Here is a 24,863-nt window from a genome sequence, read left to right on the forward strand (position 1 = left end):
AGTCTTAGCAGTCATCACTTGCTCTAGCCTATACAGCTATGAAAAAAACTTTGTCTTTCCTAAAATGGGAATTTATTAGATAGTAAGTAAAGTAAGTTTAATATTCTGGGGAATGTCTGTGTAGAACACTGATAGTAATTTAGTTTATCTTTTAATTTAAAACAAGATACTTAAAAGAATTCTCAAATGTTTGAGTTCAATATGTGCTTCTTAATAGCCAGGTTAGGTATTAAATTCATATTGAATGGTCAGTGCTCAACTTCTGAAATAAGAATGGGCTCTGGTTAGGTGGCATTGGTATTAATGCCACCTAAGTACCCTTTGAGATAGTCCATGTAATACATACTTCTTTTCCTGTTGATTACTTATAAAATAGATTTGGGGGAGTAGTGTTTTGAATCACTACCTCTTTGTTTAGTTGTGATATGCATATTAAGTAGCCAATCTCATACAAGTAATGTTTCTTACTAACCGATTTATCACCAAAAAGTGCCAGTTTCTAGTGAGAACTATGAAATCTAGGCAAGCCAACAGCACATATTATTTTAGCTTTTTAATTATTCATTTCAGAACTTGATTACCTTGTCTTTATTCGTTCCTTTAAGCTAATGTCATGTTCCTTAGTTGGTGAAAAATATTCTTCAAGTAATATTATCTGTTACCAAGGTACTTCGCAAAACTTTGGACAGAGTGGGTTTAAACACCCTTGGCATCGTTGCTGCAGATGGAAATTGGGACTTTGCCAGTCAAATGCTAGTCGATCCTTATCTAGATGACGCGGTTGAAATAGTAGGGTAAGTGTGGAAATACAGAGGAACAGTTATTCATCTATTATATGTATATAAAGCTTTGTATTAATTAGAATTTGGACATAAGCTTGATTATCCTGCTTTTATATGCATGGGCTGCAGTATCATTTGTTTCCAGCCCTGCACTTGACACTAGTTTTACTTCCAGCTGAGTATGGTATTTGTAGTAGCTTAATGGGATACCAATATCATTTTGCTATCTTCTGTAACTATGCGAGTTTTGTTTCATATAGTATTTTCCACGGATGTTTCTTAAATAGTGACTTTCTTTCCTTTGGATAACCTAAGAACCTAAGGCTTCATATCAATACAGAATTCTTAGGACCTTCACTATCTGCTGATCTTTAGGGGAAATTTTGAAAATTGGTGGCATAAAGTCTAAGAGTTGTTGATATACTTGTATATATATATATAGGATTGTGTGGAGTATTAAAACACTATAGATTATCTTATTAAGGAACCAATAGAAGAGAATAGGAACTCTGAGGAAATTTCTTGTGATTGCTTGGCCCTTTTCAGCGGTAGTGGTCTTACTGTATTAAGAATGCACTTCTTGGGAAAATGCTCCATTTTTTGGTTTTATTTTTTGTTTTATTCTATTTGTGGTGGTATTTTTAATATATTCATTTTGCTTTTTGATCTGTATCATAGTTGTTTTGAATGCCAGACATCAGGGTGGATTTGATTTAAATCAACTCGATTTACATCACGATTTAAATCATTAGTAAAAAGACTTGACTTAAATCAACTCGATTTAAATAATAATTTTTGAAGAGCAACTGTCATCTCTGACCCGCTGTTGACTCATCGACCGTCCCATTCACTTTAATGGGACAGCTGGTGATGCATCAGTGACACAACAAGGTGAGGGATGTGGCGGGCTTTAGGTGAGTGGATGCCTGCTAATAGGCGCTGCCATGATGGATCTGAAATGACAGGTGCTCTTTAAACTCATTCCTGCTGGTCGTTAGAATCTTTAATATTATTATTTGCAAACAAAATGAAAGTTTCCTAAATAGAGTGCAATTAGCTTGGATTCATGGAATGAGTTTCCCAAAAGTGTAAATATTGCAGAATATACAGCCTCGTGCTACATAACTAAGCTCCATTTCATGCTGAATAAACTAAATTATTAATGTATCTTAAATAGAAAACTATCTTTAGATAGATTTGTACTCCAAAAGCATTTTATTAAAATAAATATGACAAAAATAAAAAATACGATTTAAAAAGAAATATATATATAATTTAAATTTCAAAAAAATCCATTTTTTATTTTTTTAAAAAAAATCATCTATTTTTATCCCTGCCAGAGATGCAGGACTGTGTTGTACATTATGCATTTAAATGTCACCTTTCCAAAGTGAACATGCTGCCTGGTGATTATCAGTGACAATTTTCATGTCTGATTTACTTAACCGTATCACCCAATCTTATTCTCTATATTTTCAGTGCTTTGATTTTATGGCTATCTAATACATTGTCTAGGTGTGCTGCATTAATTAACTCCTTGACTAACCTAAACCAGGGGTCGGCAAACTTCAACACTCAAAGAGCCACAAAGGTCCTAACTGGAAGCCCCCCATTCAATTCTTGAGCCAACCAGAAGTCCGGTTCCCCACCATAGAGTCTCCTCTGAGCATGGTGTCCTTTTTCCTCTGCTGGCTGGAAATCTCCTCCTAGTGTGGCATCCTTTTTCCTCTACCTGTCCTAACTGGAAGCCCTATCAATTGTGGAGCGGACCAGCGACAGGGAGCCGCAGCAGAGGGATGAAAGAGCCACATGCGGCTCCAGAGCCAAGGGTTGCTGACCCCTGACCTAAACCATTAGAGTGTAGCTGTATGCACTGAAAAGTCCATTGCTCAGTGGATAAATTTTAAGACATTTAAAATGGAACAGTGTTTGATTTCTATTAAAAATGATTTTTGTGAGAAATGTGAGGCACTTTATTAAATAATAAGGTTATTGTAGAGTTCAGATCCAGCATTATCCTGAACCTATGCAATAAGCGTGCAATATCATGTTACTACTAATATAGAAAGAAATCTGGTTAACAGATAAGATGAAATGAAGGCATAATTTGACTCTCCCTCCCTCCCTCTCCCTCCCTCCCTCCCTCCCTCCTTCCCTCCCTCCCTCTCTGTAGAAAAAAATATTTTCCCCCATTCAGAAAACATTTTCTTTTCTAAAAGTTACAAAATGCGATAGGGTATCATAACTTTCTAGAATTCCCCTGTTCCCCTGTTGCCTTAGCTGCTCTGTTTTTTAGAATGTTGCATACCTTTTCTTGGTCTTTACAGTATCTTATTTGCTTCCAATATTTCAGTGTTTTATCATCTCAGATTCATTTGTCACAATCTATATGCACATTATAAATTTGGCTCAAATTGCAATCCTGTAGATAATCTCAAATCTTGAACCTTATTCTGGGTCTCATCTAATAGCTTTGCAGAGAATTGGCCCTTCTAAGTTGGTTAATGGTCTTCAGTCAATAAGTGTACAAAAGTGCTCTGTGAGTTTTTATTGATATTTTTCTTTCGTAATCTAAAATTCAATTTCACTGAAGATCTTTGTTACACTGTTGAGTAAATATGGGTGGAGAAATTGTTTCATTGACAGCGCTATAGTACTTCCATCAGCGGAAGAGAGAAATTATTTTTTCTTCCTCTGTCTCCACCCACCTCCCTGTGCATCATTAGCATCTATTCTCTGGTGCTTTTTCAGGAGACAACTGGACTTTGTTATTTTTCTTTGAAGATGTTTCGCTTCTCATCCAAGAAGCTTCTTCAGCTCTGACTGGATGATGTCTGAAGAAGCTTCTTGGAAGAGAAGCGAAACATCTTCAAAGAAAAAAAACAAGTCCAGTTGTCTCTTCAAAAAGCACTTATGGGACAACCCTAACCTGGATAAATGAGAATCTCCATAGACATCTGTTCTCTGGGCTGGAAAAAACTTATGGGGTAAAGTGGGACACGCGGACCACAGTGGGGAAGAAGGGGGAGAACATTCTGTGGTGTGAACAGATATTGGATTTTGCCCTGATTTGTTTATTCTTCGGCATGTTCTTATTCTGAAATGAAAGGTATTTGCCTGCAAAAGACTTTTTAAATTTTGCTGCAGGAGATATATACCTTTGTATGGAGAATGAGGCTTTCCTCTTTGTTTCTCCAACCTGTCCATGGCGCTTTCTTATTTATTTATTTAATTTATATGCCATCCATCTCACTATCCAAAGCAACTATTATGAACTTTGTCCATTTAAATTTTTTAGAAATGAAGCAATTTACTGAAGAGAGTGGCATCTTGCTCTATTTTCCCCTTTGGCAGAACAAATGCTGGCGTTTATTGTAACATCAAGAGCTGTGATGGTGCAGTGGTTAGAATGCAGTATTGAACACTAATTCTTCTCAAGTCTTGAGACTTGAGTTTGAGTCTCACTAGCTCAAGGTTGACTCAGCCTTCCATCCTTCTGAGGTCGGTAAAATGAGGAGCCAGATTGTTGGGGGCAATATGTTGATTCTGTAAACCGCTTAGAGAGGGCCGTAAAGCACTGTTAAGCGGTATATAAGTCTAAGTACTATTGCTATTCACATTTATGCATTTGTCAAAGAGAGAGATGCCTGTTTTGCAGCTAGACATCAGCAAAATAAATTGCACATTTTGGCTTTTTAAATATTTATTTCTTACAAGTGATGGGCAGAGAGATGGCTGGCATACAAATTTAATACATAAATAAATGAATGAAAATGAGTAAAATGCTACTTTTCTTGTCTCTTTATTTTAAAAGATTTTAAGGTACGCTTTGGATAAGCAAGACCTTCAGCGAGTGCAGATCATAGCCAGCGATGACCTCTGGGAACCAATAACCTTTTTCATGCTCACTGACTCTGAGCTCCACGAAGCAGTCAATATTATTGGGTAGGGCATCTTTACACAACTGATTCTTTCCTCAAAACCCCTTGCATTCACATCTCAAGCTTTTTCAGTTCTGATTGAATAGTGGGGAATGGAAGACTCATATCATATCATATGATTGCAAAGAATATAAATCCTTCCAATCCCCATCATTCAGTCAGACCTGAAGAAGCTATTCGGTGAGAAGCAAAACATCTTCAAGAAAAAAAACACCCTTTGGGGCAACCATGATCTGCATGACTGAGAATTTCGGTAGACATATGCTGAGGTAGCACCTCAGTGGCTCTCCAGTGAATAAAAGTTGCTCCACTTGTCTTTCGTACATGGTTATTATAATAGTTTGCATTCAGCCCTGGTTTCCTGCTGGCTATTTACATATCTACATAGAGTGCTTCTTCTAGCTATTAGATAAGAATAGGAATGATTTAATATCTTATAGAAAAGATTTCCAAAGAAAACTATTCAGCTGACATTAGAAGTGAAAGATTAAAACTCATTGGATGCTCTGGGAAGGAGATCTTGGAGAGAACTTAATGATGTGTAAGTTCTTGGAGATGTGTAATGACCGGCATCTTAGATGATGGAAGACAGCTCTGGCTGCTGAAAATTGGCTTTTGGTTTTAGGAAAACTCATGGATGTCTGATAAAGCTAACATGGGCTAGACAGTGTCACTGCTAAAGCTTTTTTGGTTCTGGTGTGTCAGGAGAATTTAAATCCTCTTGAAGCAAAGGAAGGGAAATCCAGGCTAGACTTGCCAAAGTTGAAGAGGAGGAGGGAATGCCTTTCACAGATGGTCTCTAACAAGATTGAAGATGATGAAAGAAAAATGGCTTTAGCAACCTGAGAGAGAAAAAGAACATCTGCCAGATGGATTGACAAAGGAACACTGATGATCTTTGCCTGCATAGTGAAAACAGTCTTGTTGAGGAATGTGGCTGGAAAATGAAAGTAATTGTTGTGTATTTGTTGAAAAAAAGAAAGAAAATCCTAAAGTGGTCTTCTGCTCTGATTCTCCCCCCTCCCCCAATCAAAATGAACCAATGGAAATCCCCAGTCACAGTGATCTCTAATGTGTGCTGGTCCGTATTTTTAAAGAACTTTGAACATACTGTAATTGTTTAAGATATTAAGTCTCTTATGGAAGGATTTATTGTTGGATTGACAAGACTGTCCATAGCAAGGACTTCTGTACCAGGTGTTAGACTTCAGAATATATTAGTTGTTAAATGAAGATAGAGGTTTGAGTTATTTTGCATCGCTACATTTCAAAAGGAATCTAGACTCGTGCATCAATACATCGATACATAAATCAAAAGCATTGAGACATTTAAGTCTCTAAATTCTGCTCAGGAGTAATGAGAGTAATACTGCCACATTGGTAAATAAGTGAAACCCTGGAAATCCTTTTTAAAAATCCTGTCTTTCCTTTGATCTTACCAGACAGCCATAAAGAAAACTGAGGCTAAGACTTGCCAGCTGCAATCCAGGGATTATCATACTGATTTATTCTTCTGTTTTTTTCAAACATTTCTGACTTTTAAAATGCTGGATAAATGCTGAGCGTTCACATTGTAAATGGTAGCCTTTAAATGTTATTCCTGAATTCATGCATGAACACTTTTATTTTCTATGTCATGGATTTATTATTGCTGTAAAAGTAAATGCTAAGGAGAATAGATGGGATCAAAGAGATTGCTGAAGTGCCCTTGAAAGAGCTATGAGTTATTTAAGACCAGTTGAGATTCTCAACTTTCCATATAATCATCAAAAATTGAAGCCCTGAGCAAATACCGTTATTAGAAAAGACACCATGCCTTCCTCACTTTTCTAGAATGTTACTTAATAAAATGCTTATACATTGGAGTTAAAACGTATACTTTTTTCACTGTCTAGGGCTCACTACCCAGGGACAACAACAGTGAAAAGTGCTCAATTAACCCAAAAGAAACTCTGGTCTTCTGAAGACTACAGTACTTTCAACAATGAAGTGGGTACTGGTTGCTGGGCTCGAATCCTGAATCAAAATTATGTAAATGGGAACATGACTGCGTATGTATCGATACGTCTGGTGATGTAAAAGTGTATTTCATGACAATAATCTGTATCAAATAATATTGTGAAAACCTTGCTTAATTCTTTTGGCAGTGACAATTGGGTTATTTCATTTGCTAAAATTATTTCATTTTAGCAAATGAAATAATTATGTGCATGAAACTTGGACCAACTATTCCCCCCCCCCCCCCAAAAAGCTGAATTGTTCATAACAAGAACATTTATTCTACAGATATCCCCCCATGAGAGTGTTTCTTAATATGTGACTTGGTGAATACTGATGTTGTGCTTGATCGATCAACATATAGTAGCTCTTGGGATGAATTAAATAGGTGGATGTTTGCTTGGCCACTTAATTGTCTAAACCTCTGTGAAGCCCTTCCTTTTGATTTTTTGCGCTGTTATCTTCAAGTGAAAAGTTTCAGAAGAAAGTGAAAGGCAGGCAGATAAATACCTCTCTAAGCTTAGTCTGTGTCAGTATTTTCACCTTTGGTAACCATCTCCATTTATTCATATATTTATTTATTGAGATTTTATTAATGATTGCTGCTATCTCTTGTAAAATCACTTGGAAGATTTTGGTTTACGAATAGTGGAATATAATTAATAATTTCCTTTCTTTCTCTTATTCCTTGTTCTTAGCACTCTTGCTTGGAATTTGGTGGCTAGTTACTACGAAGGATTGCCCTTTGGAAAGTGTGGTTTAATGACAGCAGAAGAACCATGGAGTGGACATTACACTGTGAATTCTCCTATATGGGCCACAGGTACATTTTAAAAGTTAGACCAGTGGTGGGTTACGACCGGGCATACCGGTGCCTGCCAGGAGCACCAGGTACTGTTCTGGTGCTCCAGAGGACCCACCCGCTCGCCCATGCTCCTTACCAGTATTTGAGCTGTTCAGGGCTGTCGCACATGGCGCATACAGCGCCTTCCTGACGCTCCAACGAGCAGCTGGAGCATCTCGAGCGGTAAGTATGCATGCACATGCTCTGCGTGTGCGCGCATATGCTGCATGCATACATGTGGTGGATGCCCGGCCTTGTTGCACTGTACTGGTTGCAACGGGATCTGGAACCCACTACTGAGTTAGACATAAACTTTTCCAGTTATCAAATGCATGTTGACCCATTTAGTAGCATATTGAATATCTATTGTTTTGAATTATAATATTTGTTGGAGTATAGCAGAATCTTTCTAAATGAATAATACATAGCTTTTATAAAAGAATGTGCATGGAGTAAAACAGTTTTGTTTCAACAAGTGTGCAAGATTTTGCACAATAGAGTAGCTTCATAGGACTACTGTCGATTTGAAATGATTTCAGACATTTTGTCCTATCAAAATTGAGGTCGTAGGCTCACTCTGTTTCCCATGTACAGATTTCTGACTCAGTCAGGTTTTGAATTCAAACTACATTTTAATAAGCTCATAACTTTATGAGAACATAATGCCGTTCTTACTTTATTGCTTAATCATTCAAAATACTTTTTCATTCAGAAGGTTGACAATTAGGACTGGAGCCTAGTCTGGAACCTTCCAGTTTACAATATCTGTGATCTGTCTGGGATTTATAAGCAACCAAATCCGGAATAGCTGGAGAGCAGAGGCTGTGAACTGTTGATCTAAACCAGTGACCACCAACTGGTGGTCTGTGCGAAAATTTGTGGTGGTCCGCAGAAAAATTATTTGCATTTTTTATATTGCACTAAATCAGGGATCCTCAAACTACTCCCCCTGAGCCAGATATGTGCAATGTATATTTGTGTTGCTGCAGAAAGACGACCCCCTTCTGAATCTTTTTGTGCGGGTCAGAGGGGGGGCAGAAATTCCATCTTGGGGTCTGCTTCAGCCTCCTGGTGTGGGGCTTTAAGCGAAGGCTAGACGAAAGTGTCTCTGGTGGCGAAGAACCTTGTTCCAGTGTGACTGCATCATGGTCTGGAACTGGCTGATCATCTCAGCCCGCTGAGCCTCCAGACGCTGGCACCTGGCCTTGCACTCCCGCAGGTCTTCTCTCTGCTTGGAAAGGCTATGCTCGTAGTCCTCAACAAGGTGCTTCTGCTGAGCCTCCTTCTTGGTCATATCCAATTTGACCTGAACCATCTGTTTTGCCAACTCTTTCTCATGGTGGCTGCTTAGCTCCAGCAACTCTTTCCTGTTGGGGCTCTAAGGAGCCCGGGCAGGCAGACGAGGAATGACAAGTAGAGGCTGGCTAGGTGCCCCTTGACATGAGTGACATCGAGATGGCCATGTCCACCCAGTCACATGACTACCTTGCCACGCCCACCCACCCAGTCATTAGGCAAATCATATTAGTGGTCCGCGGGATTTAAAATTATGAATTTAGTGGTCCCTGAGTTCTGAAAGGTTGGTGACCCCTGGTCTAAAACACAGTAGTTTTATTGAGTCACAGACTGATATTGCATTCATGATCCTGTACATTATGAAGGAGCTCTTCTGAATTAAATCCATAACCATCTGCATTCCTACAAGAAGTTATTCCTGGACCTTTCTTTGAGTTGTAACTATGTATAGGTACTGCAGTCAGAGCAAGTTGATTACTTACTTGTAGGACAATTGAGCTATCTCCTTTCTTCATGTGATTTTATGTTGACCTTATTATTATTTCTTCCCATTGAAGCAGGTTTTAGTGTTCCTTTTTTGTTTTAACACAGCACATACAACACAATTCACCCAACCAGGCTGGTATTACCTGAAAGTAGATGGGCATCTGAAAAATGGGGGAAGCTTCGTGGCTCTGACTGATGGGCTAGGCAATCTGACCATCGTCGTTGAAACAATGGTAATGTTATTCAGCAAAGTCTAATGTAGTATTGATTTCACACACTATAAAATTTATGGAAGCATAACAGTACAAATGCTATGGAGGCATACTGTCTTTGAGTTGCTCTTGACTCCTGTTAATTTCATGAATGCATCCATGGAGTTTTCATGGCAACAATATGAAAATGAATTGCTGTTGGGTTTCTTCTTCCCCCCTCTCTCCCGACTTTCAGTATAGTCTGTAATCCAAGTAGTTTCTGATATTCTCCCATCCAAGTAATAACAGTTTAGTTTTTGAGCCCCCACAAAATCAGTCAAATGCTGCCACCTGCTGATATATATTGAAAATAAATGCTTCTCTATGAGGAGCATTGTACCAGTGTCTTTTCAATTGGTCCAATATAGTCCCTAAGACTGAGTTGTGAATGAGAAGTGCCTTCTTTGAGTCTCAGTTCTGATAGGGCTTCGAGAAGAGACCTTAGACAAGCAAAATTGTCTTCTGGGGATATGTTATATTGATTTATTTTACAGGATTGTAGTATAAATTATTGGTATAGTATGTATAAAGGATTTTTAAAAAACATTTTGAAATGCAATACAAAAGTCAAGTTATTCATTTATATATTACACAAATTTATATTTGTTTACATTGAACCACATCCTTGTAACTGGAGTTTTTTCAGAGACACAATAGATAATAAGTTTATGATTGTGGTTCATTATATTCTTTAACAATTTTGAAGTTGTGATCTTAAGGTCTTGCATTATGCTCTAAGGATTCAGCAATGCAAACCTGGTCTGTTTTTACTGATTATGTTTTGTGTGTGTGTGTGTGTTGTTTTTTTACTGCTGTGTATTGCTGTGTGTACTGCTGTGTGTTGCTGTATTTCCACTTCCTGATTTGGCATTTCAGATAGAATAACCTAGTTTCTGGGATCTTCTCACTCCCATTCACTCCCACAGTTGAAGGGGATATCCTAGACATAAGTTGCAAGCAGAATTATTATTGCAGAGTATTGCATTGTGGTTTATAGCCTCTTCAGAACACTGTTCTTAGGAGAGAGACAAAGACCGAGACAGAGATGGGGTGGGGAAACCTTCTCACCCTCTATTCCTGTGGTCAGTATTTCATGGCCACCAAACATAGCTCAGTTCTCATTGAGCTATTCTTGAGATTTCTTTCTCTTCTGTCCTTTTCTTTTCACCCCACTTTTTTTTAAAAAAAGTAATATATACAGCACATCAGAGGTGTATTCAGCCAGTTCTGACAGTTCTGGAGAACAAGTAGCAGAAATTTTGAGTAGTTTGTAGAACCGGCAAATAGGCTGGCCCCGCCCCCACTGTCTCCCAGACTCCCAGCTGATCTTCTTTTGTTGCCATGTACAGAAGAACGGAGCTGAAAAGCAGGTTAGTGAAGTGGGGAGGGAATGGGGATTTTGCAGTATCCTTCCCCCTGCCATGCCCACAAAGCCATGCCCACAAAGCCATGCCCACAAAGCCATGTCCACAGAACTGGTAGTAAAAAATTTTGAATCCCACCACTGCAGTACATACATACATACATACATACATACATACATACATACATACATACATACATACATACTGATTCTCCAGAATGTGATAATTATGCTTTTATGTGGGTGACACTCTATCTAAATAAGCAACGTCATGTACAGTCTGAATGATGGAAATAAAAGGAATGACATTTTGAGGTGATGTTTGATCTGTGCAATTTATTCTTTATTTTTAGACTCACAACCACTCACAGTGCATCAGGCCACCACTTCCTCCCTATGTTGTGTCACCCCAAAAGGCAGTTTTCCACTTGAAAGGATCCTTTGTAAGTAATTGAACTGTACCTCAATCACTCTGTCGGGCGCCTTAGAGAATAGATGATCAAAACAAGATCAGGCACTAGCTTGTTTTGTTTATCTATAGTAATTATAATGATTGGCATTTTTAAAGTGACTATGTAGTTGAATGTTACATATAACCAATTGAGGGACAAATTCCATTCCTATGAACCCTATCTTATTGGCTGTTGTCAGAAGTTGTCCATGAACAAATAAAAGTGGTGCAGTTCAGATTCATGGTACTGCAGTGTTTTGCCTGCCTGTGATCTGATTATAATACTAATTTCTGCTACGTAACTCAGATTTCCAAGAAAGACTTAATTTGAGCAGGGAAATTCTGGATGTTTGTTCCTTCCATTAAAAAAATAATTATTAGCTTATTAATGGGTTTTAAAATATTTAAGTGGAACTTAAATTGAATTTCTGAGATTTTGAAAAGGTTTTTAAATAGAAATAAATACTGTTAAAATTTTTGTTATCTATGCAGTTTGCTACTTTTCCCCAGCATTCAACATTTTTTTAATTGTTTAATTTTTTAAAAATTTTTTAAAAATTGTTTGGGTCTGTTAATAAGCTTCATTAGTAATAAATTTCAAGGAATGTTGGTAAATATGTAATTCCTTATTGGTCAAATATTATAGCCATGGTGAATGAGATCTTTTTAAAGGCAATTAATTTAACAATACATTGATATCCTTAATCCTTATCTTTCAAAAATGTGGAAATGTCAATCCTGGAAGAACTTTGGATATATTGTGCTTGGATTGTGTCAAAATAGATAATCATCTACACATGGAAGAATAGTTCAGTTCTAAACTCTGAATGTTGAGTCTATGAAATACGTCAACTTTGAAGACTTTGAATCAGCTTTCTATCAAGAGAGAGGCAAGACTAGAGAAGCAATTTCATATGGAGTAGATTGAATTCATCATAAACGAAAATGAATATAATAATAATAATAATAATAATAATAATAATAATAATAATAATAATAATAATACAATTGATATTAATGCAATGAATATTGTTATTAACACCTTGATTATTATTTCCTAAAATGATTTGTACCCAGACAACACAAATAAATAAACCTATTACCAAAAATGAATTGCAGCATTGAAAAATTAAAGAAAGTTATGTAATTTCAATAGTCTGATATTTATTAATCTATATAAAAAGGTGTTTAGATGATTGTTATTTTGAATTCCTAGTTTAGAGTTTTATTTTTATTTTCTGCTGCTGTGCCACTGCCTCCTGTCTAAACCACTACAATAGAACTGTGGTGGATAGACCAACGGTCAATTTAATCATATCCAATGGCTCACAGTGACTAAAAAGATACCAGTGTGGAGCCCACAAAGAGGATATGAGCAAACCGGTATCTTATTGCTCATGTTCTATTTAATAACTAGTAATTAAGAGTCTCACTAATTCTGATGCTAAAATGAATTCACTGTCATCCTGGCTAGTAGATATTATTAGTCGTCTTCATGCATTTAATTTAAAAACCATCTATGTTGGTGGCTATAAAGTACCTCAAGAAAATTAAATGTAAACATTTTCTTCTCCAGAACAAGTTGAAATCTCTTCAGATGTGGTATTCCAAGCTTGATTTTTCTACTGCCAACTCTACATTATTTCAGTCACTTGGGCCTAAAACTGTGAGTACCCCATAAGTTAAAGGGTTAATACGACTCTGATGCAGTTAATGGATATTGCCTTTAAGAATCTATCGGAGGAACTAAAGGTATGCAAAGGAAGAGCATTTGCCTGCATGCCATCTTCTACAAAACTGCTTCTATAACAAAAGAGTAATGCTGTTTAGGAAAGGTATTATGAAGTTCCCATGTCTGAAATGCATTCCTCTTGTCATAGCAGGCAACATATTTCTGCTTTTAATGAGGCATCTATGAAATATGAGCACTCTAAATGTTAAAACTATAAGTCCTATTTATTTTAAATTGATTACAGGTGCCCAACTCCAATGGACTCCAGGTGGTGTATAAAACCAAAAATTTAGTCTACCTATAACTCCTTACTCTCTCCTAATAAATTGCTGATTTGAAAATGTAGTAAATCACTTGGAATGATAGTTTGCAGCTAAAACTCATTTATTTGGAGCTCTCTGTATATATCCTTCTTCCTCTTAGTTTGCCCACAACAATCACCCTGTGAGGTGGATTGGGCAGAGAGAGGGACTGGCCCAAAGTCACTCAGTTGCTTTCCATATGTAAGGTGCAGAGGTGGGTTGCTACCGGTTCGAGTGAGCCGTAGTGGCAATTGTGACTGGGTCGCTGAACTGATAGGAGTGGCAGGCTAACCATGCTCCTGAACCAGTTCCCGGGTTGCTCATGCCGTTGCCAGCATGTTTTTTTGTTATTTTATAATGTTGAGCACATGAACAATTTACAAGCGACTGCTCATGTGCAAGCAATGTGCGGCATGCACACGCGAAGTGAACTGGCAGTAACGCCAGCAGCAGCCCACCCCTGGTAAGATGGGACTAGAACTCACTGTCTCCTGGTTTCTAGTTTGGTACCTTAAGTGCTAGACCAAATTGTCGCATTCTTGCCAGTGGTCCAAGAATGAATCCTTTCCAATGCTCTGAAAGACTTCCCTGTATGTACTGCTACTACTTGCTCACTTGTCCTCCTTCTTGCTCTGCAGATCTCTGAAGGAATATTGACGCTAAGTTTAGGCTTGGATGAAATCTATACTTTGACAACTCTAACCACTGGCCATAAAGGCTCTTTCTCAGAACCTCCTCCTTCTCAACCTTTTCCGTCCACTTACAAAGATGATTTCAATATCCGTAAGTCAATATCAAGCTATTTTGAGAGAATTCCTTATTTGATGATCCTAGGCTACTAATCATTTTTGTCAAGGATAGGGCCCTCATCAACAGTATACATTCTCTAGCATTCCCAATAGTAAAGGAGCAGAAATCTATAATGGTAAACCTAGAAATCAATACAGTGTGAGAATCTATTGACAATCTTAAGTCTAATCTCTTATTTGGACAGGGATCCAAATTAAACCATCCATGATAGATAACTATTTAGCTTTGCTTGGTGATTATTGCTTCAAATTGGGTAGCTCATGCATTTGTTCATTGGACTGCTGCCTTTTAGTTTTAAAAGCATCTCAGTTGGTGTAAATCACAAAAAAATGTGAATACTGAGATTTGAGCCCACTTGTTCCCAATCACATACAGATTTCACTTGACTGTTCTTGGTGGCCTTTAAATTTGTTTTAGCTTGATAACATTGAAGAGATCAGTTAAGACAATAAAAACAATTTTTTCAGTACATATGACGAAACATTTATAATGTGGAGGTTTTTTTGCAACTAAGAAATTTCTACTTTTGTATAATGTGGACACCTATGACTGTGATGGATTGAGATAATAAAATTTATGTTCTTCAAATAGGCAACCCACCTTTCAGTGAAGCACCATACTTTGCTGATCAAACAGGAGTGTTTGAATATTTTATGAACACTTCTGATCCAGGGGAGCATGTCTTTACACTCCGACAAGTGGTGACTCAGAGACCTATAACCTGGGTTATTGATGCAACGAACACAATCAGCATTATAGGCAGCTATAATTGGTATGTAGCACATGTGTTGTAGTACATTTTCAGTTTAGCCCAAAGTTTATTATGAAATGTGGGCATAGCAGTGAACTTACAGTTGCAGAGAAACTTTTTTTGATAGCTTGCTTCATTGTGGCTATTATTTATTTTAGTTTTATTTCATTCATTTTACATAGCTCCCCATTTCACGTATCAGTGGTGGGTTTCCATTTTTTTTTTACTACTGGTTCGCACATGCACATGCGTGTGAAGCTTCTGCGCATGTGCAGACGTGTCCAGGCAAGTGGGCGGAGCCTTCCACCACTGCCACTACCAGTTTGCCTGATCCAGGCCGAACCGGGAGCAACCCACCTCTGTCACATATGTGACTATGGCATCTCATCAAACTCATATATAGAAATAATGTAAAATAATTAAAACAAATAACTTCAAGGCCTAATTTTATAGCAAAGTCTTCAGGGACTTCGTAAAGGCCAATGAGATTGTAACCAATCTATTCCGTCACATCATCAAAAGATCTCCTGAGTCCCATCAGATGGAATTCCTTTGTAGATACGAACCATAACAGGCCATTTCTGCTGAATCTGAGGTGTTGTCATGTTTATGTTAACCTTGCGCTACATAATGTTTAATTTATGACTGCCACCTAGTGTAATGAGTGTAATGAGAAGCTGATGAGTAGAAGCCATTGCTAAAAGAGAACTGAACATATTTCCTACAACAAAAGTTATCCCAGCTATTGGTGGTATTCTTGAAAATAGGCTTGTTACAAAGATATGACTTATATTCTAAAGTATAAATTATTTGATCTCTTGAATTCTGGAAAAAAAATTGCTGTAAATAAACTTACTTATTTTAAGACACTGTGGTGCCCTTCAATTTTAAAAATGAATCTACGGAGTGGCTTACAAATAAATTAGAAACAACATTCTGATATATAATTCTTCCCTATTGCAGCAGTCTTTCCCCTGATCTTATCTTTGATATTGTTTCTTCCTTAGCTATACCAAACTAGAAAAGAATGCACCTGGGAATAAAATGGAGGCCCATATAGCTAGGAGCATGGTAGCCAAAGAAATGGAACATTATGTAATATTGTTGATTATCCTTTTAGATTCAGTTCTTCTAAAGAGATTGATAGTTGCATCTCTGTTTCTCTTAGAGGTATTTCCAGGGGTGTTTTTAGGTGCAGTATTTCTGTAATTGTATAATATTTGTAATATATTATATCATTTTCAATATAGCATTTTCAATAGTCCTAGATAGTATTGAATGCATCCCAAATTAAACTTTAAAAACTCTTAAAGTATTGTGAAGTGTTGGCTTTGTTGGAATCAGGATTTTAAAATCTTATAAGATATCAGGCAGTTTTGAAGGTGGATTTTGTCTGGGTTCTACAAAAATTGCCAATATCATTTACAATGTGTCTTACTTCATCTTTGCTAAAAATAATCTAAGATGAAGCAGTTTCCTTTGGGAAATCTTATATGGAATAACTTTTAGCCCTAAATAAATCATTATTATACTTAGAATATTACTTTAGGTGTTTAGGGGAGAAGCAGGAAGAAAAATATCACTCCCCTGACATTATAATTATGAACTGGATCACCCTTCTATTCTTACAAATTCTAATTTCAAAATAAGCAAGAGAAAGACTATTCAAACATTAAGGCAATTAGTATCTACTACCCCCCCCCCCCCAATCAGTCCAATATTTATCCATCTTCCATTTATTCTTGCAGGGTAAATATCATAATAAGCTGTGATATTTATATAGAATCAAATAAAGGAGGAGCATTCATTGCAGGAAGAATAAACAAAGGTGGTATATATATTGCATCTGCCAAAGGAATTTTTTTCTGGGTTTTTCCTGATGGCACATATCAAGTTACGGGAGATCTCGGTGAGTTCTTACTGTTTAACTTTTGCAGCATGATGGAGGAGGCTGTTGGATAGGTGGATTGTCCTCTGTTCTCAGAAACTTAATAACTGCCCTACAAATCTTTCATGTTACTTATTTCAGAATCTTACACAACCTACTGTCTGCAGATGTTAGGAAGGGTAGAAATTGTACATACTGCTGTGTAACAAAGAGAAATTGCTTGTTTGCCCAATCACATTTGGCCAATAAAGAATTCTATTCTATTCTATTCTATTCTATTCTATTCTATTCTATTCTATTCTATTCTATTACCTCTTACTGTTCTAAAGAGAGTCAGAAGTTGGTACCTTCTTCTTCTTTTCTCCCATTACAATATATCCCTTCTTTCCTCCCCTCTCTCTTCTTACTTTTCCTTTTTTTTCCTTTGTATTTTATACTTGGATAAACTAATACAAAGTTAAATCATAATAAAGGGTGGAAGTTGGAGCATTTTTTTTTCAATATTCAAAACTGAAAATGCACTCAAAATGTGTTGTGTATCACAAACATTACAACACCAAATAAATTACAATATTGAAAACTATCTTCTATTCTTAGCCTATTTTTAAATGTATCACTGCATTTGAATATAATATACTAATTATATTGTATTCTTGTACGCTTTTAATTTCGTTTTATTTAATTGTGTTGAAATTTAGAGTTTGTGTGGCACATCATCTCAGTTCACTTTCTAGATAGAGAAAGCATTTTAAAATGTTATTCTTTTGTAGCTGGTGTTGAAATCTTAATGAAAGGGTTATCTGGTGTGCGAGCAAACAGATGGCATACACTCACTCTGATTCTCAAGGTAAGCATTGAAGTGCTATCCAAATACTGGTAAGCTGATTAACTCCTAAAGAGGAATAAAGGCCTGCTATCTCATTAAGCCATAGGTATTAAAATTCAACTACCTGACAAGCTGCAATTCAGTAGTATCATGCTGAGAGAGTTCCTTTGTTCAAGAATAGCCTCTTAGAGATTAATACAAGAAATCCCAGCAGGTTAAAACCTGTCTATCCACATATTTTCCGAGAATTGCCCTTCCTGAAGTCAGATTTTAATCTATAAGGCATTCCTTGGGATGCATTGTATTTACATATTTTCCTGTTACTTCTAAAATCTGGACTGTACAACATTGAGTTATTTTTTGGACATGTGTGTGTTTGTGTGTGTGATAAAAAGTAAATAGAGGAAATAACATGGACATCCTCCAGTTAATTTAGCTTGTTGTTCCAATCAATAGGCTCCTATTATCATATGTGGTGGACATGTGCAGAAGCAAGGGAATATTGGACTAAGATAAGGGTATGGTTAAAGAAAATGTTACAACAAGAAATAGAATTCAGACCAGAGATATATTTACTAGGTATTATCCCAGAGAAATTCAAGAAATGGGATACTTATTTAATTATACATGTAACTTCAGCAGCAAGAATTGTATTTGCCCAAAATTGGAAATTAAATAAGCTACCAACAGATGAAGAGATAATAAAAAAGATATTAGATTGTGCAGAGATGAATAGATTGACAATGAAAATAAAGGATAAAGAGGAACGGAGTACTTCAAGACATGGGGAAGATTTTATGATTGGCTAGAGAAAGGAAACTAGAAAAGAAAGTAGGGAGAAGATATAGAACCCAGACAATGCATTGTTAAATGGAAAAGGGGGAGGGGAGAAGGGGAAAACAGAAAAAAAAATTAAATATAGATATCCAAAAGCGAGATATAAAGGGGAGGAAAATATAGTTAGGATAGATTAGCAAAGGTAAGGGAATAAGAAATGATATCAAATTATATTTGGGTTTGCGGAAATACCATCCCAAGGAAATATTAACTGAGATCTGAAAGAGACACCTACAATAATAGAAAAGAAAGAGAGGGTGAAGGAGAGAATGAAAGGAAGATGGGGAAAGAAGAAAGAGGTAAGGAGAGGAGGATGGAAGAGAGGAAGAGAAGGAGAGAGGGTAGAAAGGAGAAGAGGAAGAGTAGGAATAGGAGAAAGGTAAGGGAAGAAGGAAGGGGAAGGAGAGGAGGATGGAAGAGAGAGGAAGAAAAGGAGAAGAGGAAGAGTAGGAATAGGAGAAAGGTAACGGAAGAAGGAAGAGGAAGGAGAGGAGGAAGTAAGTAAGTAGAGAAGGGAGGGAGGGTGAAAAGAAAGGGAAAACAAGGTGGTGTTACAACAGGCAGAAGGTATGTTAAATAAAGCAACCCAGACTGTATATTATAACCTATTAAATGAAATAATAAATGTATAAGAATTGTAAATGTAAAGAAGATTAACAATTATGTGAATGTATATTTAAAACGATACCTAAGAGAACAAAAAATAAAAAAAACTCGGGAAAATTTAGCTTGTTGTTCCTGTGACATTGAAATGATAGGAATTAATTCACCTGGAAATAACGCTGAAATAGCAAGCTATACCAATTTCCCCTAACTATCCACTTCCCACTCCTCAGTTCTAATATTCTAACTTCCAGAGGTCTCAGAAAGGGTCAGGCTGGCTGGGGAATTCTGAGAGTTGAACTCCATATCTCTGTAGAGTATCCAGATTATGGATAAATATGCATGGTGCAAATACAGGTCAGTGGGAGGGGTGACCTTTGGTTATAGAATGTGGCCATGATTTGTTTTCTGGTTTCAATCCAGTGTACATATTTTGTGAATTTATTTTCAGTGGAGCACTTGCAATGCAGATCTCCCTCAAAATGGAAGATCTAGCATTTGCTTTGTGGGCAAATATTTCCAAATGGTTTAGAAAGATTTATTTTCTGCCTCATGATGTGCTTCATCAAACAATATTGACTGAATACAAATTTGTACTTTTCCCTTCTTTTTGACAGGGATCCTATATCGCTGGCATGTTGAATGGCTATCCTCTGTGGGAGAATGTCACCACACACACTCCAAATAATGGCTGGGCAGCTATTGGGACCCATTCTTTTGAACTGACACAATTTGATAATTTTCACATTGAGGCCAGCTGAGGTTTCCATCATACGTTGTCGATTTTGAGTGTGCCTAGTCAAACCTTAATCTAATAATTAATTATGCTATGGAGATTTTTGATTGTTTCCTGCTAATGTTAGTATACATTCAAATGTTCTTTTGACTACAAATTGCTTCTTTTCCTTCTGAAAATCAGATCCTTGTTAAAACATTTTTGTGCAAGCTGTAAATGAAAATGTGGCACAGTCCTATCCCTTTAACTGATAGAAATCAAGCTGTTACAATTAAGATAGAATTTCTGCTTTCAATATTTCTTATTTCAATAAGTCCATTTTGTGTGGGTGTAAAATTCACCTTGCAATCAGATGGAATACCTCATATTTGTTATGAAGCAAGGAATAATGAATTTAAATGGATTTATATGTCTTCTACTAGGACATAAGATTTTACTCCTAGTTTTCTAATGTCTTGTCAGAGTGTGCATAGCATGACTACTATTTTGAGACAACCCAAACTACAGGACAAAGAGTTTTGTCTTACAAACAGTGGTTTATATACAAGACTTCTATATACAAGGCATACAGGACACACACACACACACACACACACACACACACACACACACACACACGACACAGCTAGGCAACCAATCAATCTCCAACTCTACATAGAGAACTACTATGAAGATAAAACATGAAGAGATTCACTGGGAGAGAGAGGCGGCCTCATGTGGCCTCTCTTATATAGACAACTTCTTAAAGTAGCAATAACGTGGCTTCTTAAAACAGCAATATCTCTGCTGACTCAACCTCATTTCATCATCTTAAGCTCCAGCCTTACATTGTCTGGTCAGCTTTAACTCATCATTACCCTGACATGTCTTAATACACTTATCTAATTATAATGAAGAAAAAAACCCAGCCTACTTACGACTGACTGGCTTCTTTGTGAAATGCCTTCTTTTAAACTACCTCTCAATAATAACAGTATAGCAAACACATTGAAAATACCTATTATTAATCTTAGGTTGGTAACCCAATAACCCAGATAGCTTTATAGTTTTCTTCTTTGTGTTTGACTATACATTGAAGAAGAAAAAAAGTGTATAGGTGGTCTTTAGTGAACTTCAAAATTATGATGGACCTCTCCAGGCCTACTTACAACTTGTTCTTGCAGTTCTGATGGCTGCACCACCTCTAAATAATAATAATAATAATAATAATAATAATAATAATAATAATAATAATAATAATAATAATAATAATAATAATAATATATTTATTTCTTAGCCGCACCCTCTCCCGAAGGACTCAGGGCGGCGTACAACGAAACATACGAAATAAATATGTGGACAAAACAAACATATAACAAAGACATATACTAAGACATACACAAGGAGGAGGTCGGCTAAAAATAAAAACAATTAAAATACAGTATTAAAACCCCTAGAAATATAATTAAAATACCCAGTTAAAAACCCGTCAGGAGCGATATGGTTAGATCAAAGTTGAGCCAGGCCAGCTGCTTGGAATAGGTGGGTCTTAAGCTTAATACGGAAGGAGCGGAGGTCAGAGGTAATCCTAATATCCGGAGGGAGGTCATTCCACAGGGCTGGGCCCGCCACAGAGAAGGCTCTACTCCTAGGCGCCGCCCCACGACATTGTCTAGTGGACGGCACCTGGAGGAGGCCCTCTCTGTGCGAGCGAATTGGTCGCAGGGATGTATGGGGCAGAATACGATCCCGCAAGTAACTAGGTCCTAAGCCATGTGTCACCTAATCACATGTGTCACCTAATCACATTTTGGGGTCTTGACAACTGGCTTGGATTTATGGCTGTTTTCAGCGTTTGGTGGTCACGTGACCATGATTTTTGGTATTTTTTGCTGGTTTCTGGCTTTTACTTCTGGTTTCTAGCAAAAAACCTCCATCCATTGGTAAAAACAGATTTGTTTAACAACTGTCACATTTATTTAACAAATGACACAAAGGAGGATGTAAAATTGGACACTGTCACATGGTCATCTGATTAACAACTGCCATGACTTACCACCATAATTCCAGGCTCATTTATGTTTAAGTCGAGGACTACCTGTGGGTGGTGAAAATTCACAAGACTTTGTTTTATCTCATGTCTGCAGGCCAGTATACATATGAAGATACTATTGCATAAGGACGTTACGAGCAGTAAAATTGTAAAATTTATAATCCAAAGAATTGCACAAGCATCAGTATCTCTGGATGGTGTATATATCAAGGCCCTAGCTTTCGTGAATAAAAAGCCATGCATAAAAACAATATTTCACATACATTAGCTTGCAAATGCCAATGTTCCTTTATGCTTTTTGATGAAATTTAATATTGAAGGGTAAAATAATTTGCTTATTTATTGATATTTTATTAGTTAACTAGTTTCAGGGTTTTTTAATTACTTTTGAAGGGTACAGAGTAGGTGCCCAATACAAAATAGTGGACAATAAAACTAACACAAAGTGACAATTTGTAAGGCAGAGCAAATAGTCCTCTATGAGAATGTATTAAGTTGTCCTGAATATATAATTGCAAAGGTATACTAAATAATTATAGTTGGAGAAAAATATTAACACAGAATTCCATAACTGCTCAACAGAAGCATATAAGGTCCTGATCAACGTTGATCAGTTCATGTTCATATTTTGACAAATGAAGCTGAAAGATGAAAAGTCTATATAAGACAAGTTATGCCAGGAAAGGTTGGGGTTGTGGATTCGTTTTCTTTGCTTGTTACTATTAATAATCAGAAACCTTTGCTGTTGCAAATTATATAGATTGTATACCTGGATCTTGTTTTATGTTTTCTCACCTTTTATCTACCATTGAAGAAACCCTAATATGTCCCTGTTTCTGCTAGTGTTACGGATTGCTGGCTTTATAGAAAGAATAGGTAACTTCTTAAAACTGTGCCCCTTTACAAAAAATAGTTCAATTTTGGGTCTCTTTTTATTTTATTCTAGGCAGTGTCAACTTTTGATATTCAAAAAACTGGAAAGCTAACTGGATATGCTACTTCGAAAGTTGAGTCTGATAAAATTGTGTTTATCCTCTAGATAGCATTACAAAATATCTTTGTTAAGTGACACACAGATATCTGTCTCGTCTAGTTCAAAGAGAGTTCTGAGACAAGATATTACAGTTGATAATGTATTGGTTTACAGAACAGTTTGTCTGTTCCAGACATGATTAAACCACAAGCCTCCAATTAAACGTATTATTTAGATCAAAGCAATTGTTTCCTAGCCAGGATATTAAATTAAATTTCAAGCTTTAACAGTGTAGCTTGCTTGTAAGTTGTTGATACCCAGTTAGGCAAATACAAAAGTATGGTTATTCAAAGTTTTCAAAGGTATGAGTGAAATACTTGTTTATGGCTTAGCTTAAGACAAAAGATGATCAGATTGGCCAATGGTAAATATACTTACATGCAGTTAATAAACTAATAATAGGATAAATGCTTGTCCTCTTTTATTAGTAGAATATTGTTTGATATCAAAATTAAACACGTATCTTAAAAGGAAAAGTTTCTTTTGAATTAGAGATAAAAAAAAGTAACTTTCATCATTAAAGACTAATGGCTTAGCAACTAAATAAATTTTGATATCTTATATTGGCCAGGTGTTCAAAACTGGAGGTTGAAATGATGCCTACTTTCTTTTCCTTTGTAGTGTGGGAATATAAAGGATGGACTAAACAGGATTTGTTTTTTGTTTGTTGCCATTTTTCCCCCAAATAGACTTGAAAGTTGCAGATGAAGTAACTCATATCATCAGAGCAGACAGGGTCAAAATATTTTGCTTTTTTGTTTCGTTGTGCATGATAAAACAAAGAGCAAAATGGGTTTCTTAATTTTTTCCCCCTTAGTAACCCCCCTCCCGCCCGACAAATACTGAAGATGGATTTAAGATTGAAATGAATGCCTTAAAGTTATTAAATTAATGAATACTATAAGACTGCAAATGTGAGCTTTCTGAGAATTGCAAAAACATTACTAAGGACACATGACATCCTTTGCATATAGTTATCTCCCCCAACCACTTCCTTCTGGGAACTTGCGCATTCCAACCAGTCTGAACACTAGTTGGAAAAGACTAATTCAGGGATAAGCATGCCTGCCTGCCTGCCTTTATTGCACTGTGCACCACAATTGTGTAAAATCAGTTCGTGTCCATGTATGGAATTACAGATGTTTGTCATAAGATTGGCTTAATTTAACTAAGAAACTGCTTTGATGTTTCAACAATAGCCTGATGTATGTGGTTGATTATTTATTATTCCTAATGTTTCAAACAAAAAATAAATGTCATTTAAATCTTTGATTTGTTCTTGTTTGTGTTTGTGTGTGTGTTCAAGTCCATTCTCAGTCATGAAAGTTTTCTGGGTTAGTCATATTCTCTGAGTTTAACCTATAGCTGTGATGGGGAACCTATGGCACGCGTGCCCTTTTCTCCTGGCACGTGTGGCATCAGCCGTTCCTCTTCTAGGTTTCTGGCAAACATGTGCACGTGCCAATCAGCTGGCCTTTGTGTGTGAGGCAGTGCCGGAAACTGGAAGAGCTGGTCTTCCATTTTACAGCGTGCGCATGTGCGCTGCGTAGCTGATTGGCATACGTGCATGCGTGGCAGTAACTGGAAGACTTGCTGGCCAGTGCGCCTGCCGGAAATCAGAAGTTAATGTTTTGGGGCATGCATGCCCCCCGGGCAACTCCTCTTCTTTCTTGATAGTGGCCTAGTGTTCCTTTTCAGCACTCAGTGCTGAAAAAGATTCGCCATCACTGGCATATAGAGTTCTTGTTGAGAAAAAATTGAGGAGAGAATGCTGTGTGTATGCCTTCTTGAAGTCCTGGAGGAAAGGTCGGATATACTGTGAAACTAGTCAAAATAACTACAGATTAAATTTTCAGAGGTCACCCTACTACATAGTGCAAAACATGGTTCAGAAATAAAAC

The 24,863-nt window shown here is 36.8% G+C and overlaps 1 protein-coding gene across 4 annotated transcripts in view; it reads left to right on the forward strand.

The window, feature by feature from the left end:
• GALC (galactosylceramidase) overlaps positions 1–24,240 on the forward strand; it is a 42,317-nt gene extending 18,077 nt beyond the window's left edge. For 2 of the 4 annotated variants that reach the window (XM_081968379.1, XM_081968381.1), the window contains exons 7-17: positions 667–794; positions 6,619–6,774; positions 7,420–7,544; positions 9,453–9,580; positions 11,315–11,404; positions 12,989–13,078; positions 14,085–14,229; positions 14,848–15,028; positions 16,756–16,916; positions 17,666–17,742; positions 19,779–24,240. In XM_081968379.1, coding sequence (XP_081824505.1) covers positions 667–794; positions 6,619–6,774; positions 7,420–7,544; positions 9,453–9,580; positions 11,315–11,404; positions 12,989–13,078; positions 14,085–14,229; positions 14,848–15,028; positions 16,756–16,916; positions 17,666–17,742; positions 19,779–19,922 — 1,425 coding nt within the window. In that variant the 3' untranslated portion in view covers positions 19,923–24,240. Of the gene's footprint in view, positions 1–666; positions 795–4,596; positions 4,728–6,618; positions 6,775–7,419; positions 7,545–9,452; positions 9,581–11,314; positions 11,405–12,988; positions 13,079–14,084; positions 14,230–14,847; positions 15,029–16,755; positions 16,917–17,665; positions 17,743–19,778 lie in introns of all 4 variants that reach the window. The other 2 variants (XM_081968378.1, XM_081968380.1) reach the window with 1 other exon arrangement.
• Positions 24,241–24,863: the final 623 nt, after the last annotated feature.

This window comes from Natrix helvetica, assembly GCF_964273705.1.
Source record: "Natrix helvetica genome assembly, chromosome: 1".
In the NCBI taxonomy this organism is placed as follows: Eukaryota; Metazoa; Chordata; class Lepidosauria; order Squamata; family Natricidae; genus Natrix; species Natrix helvetica.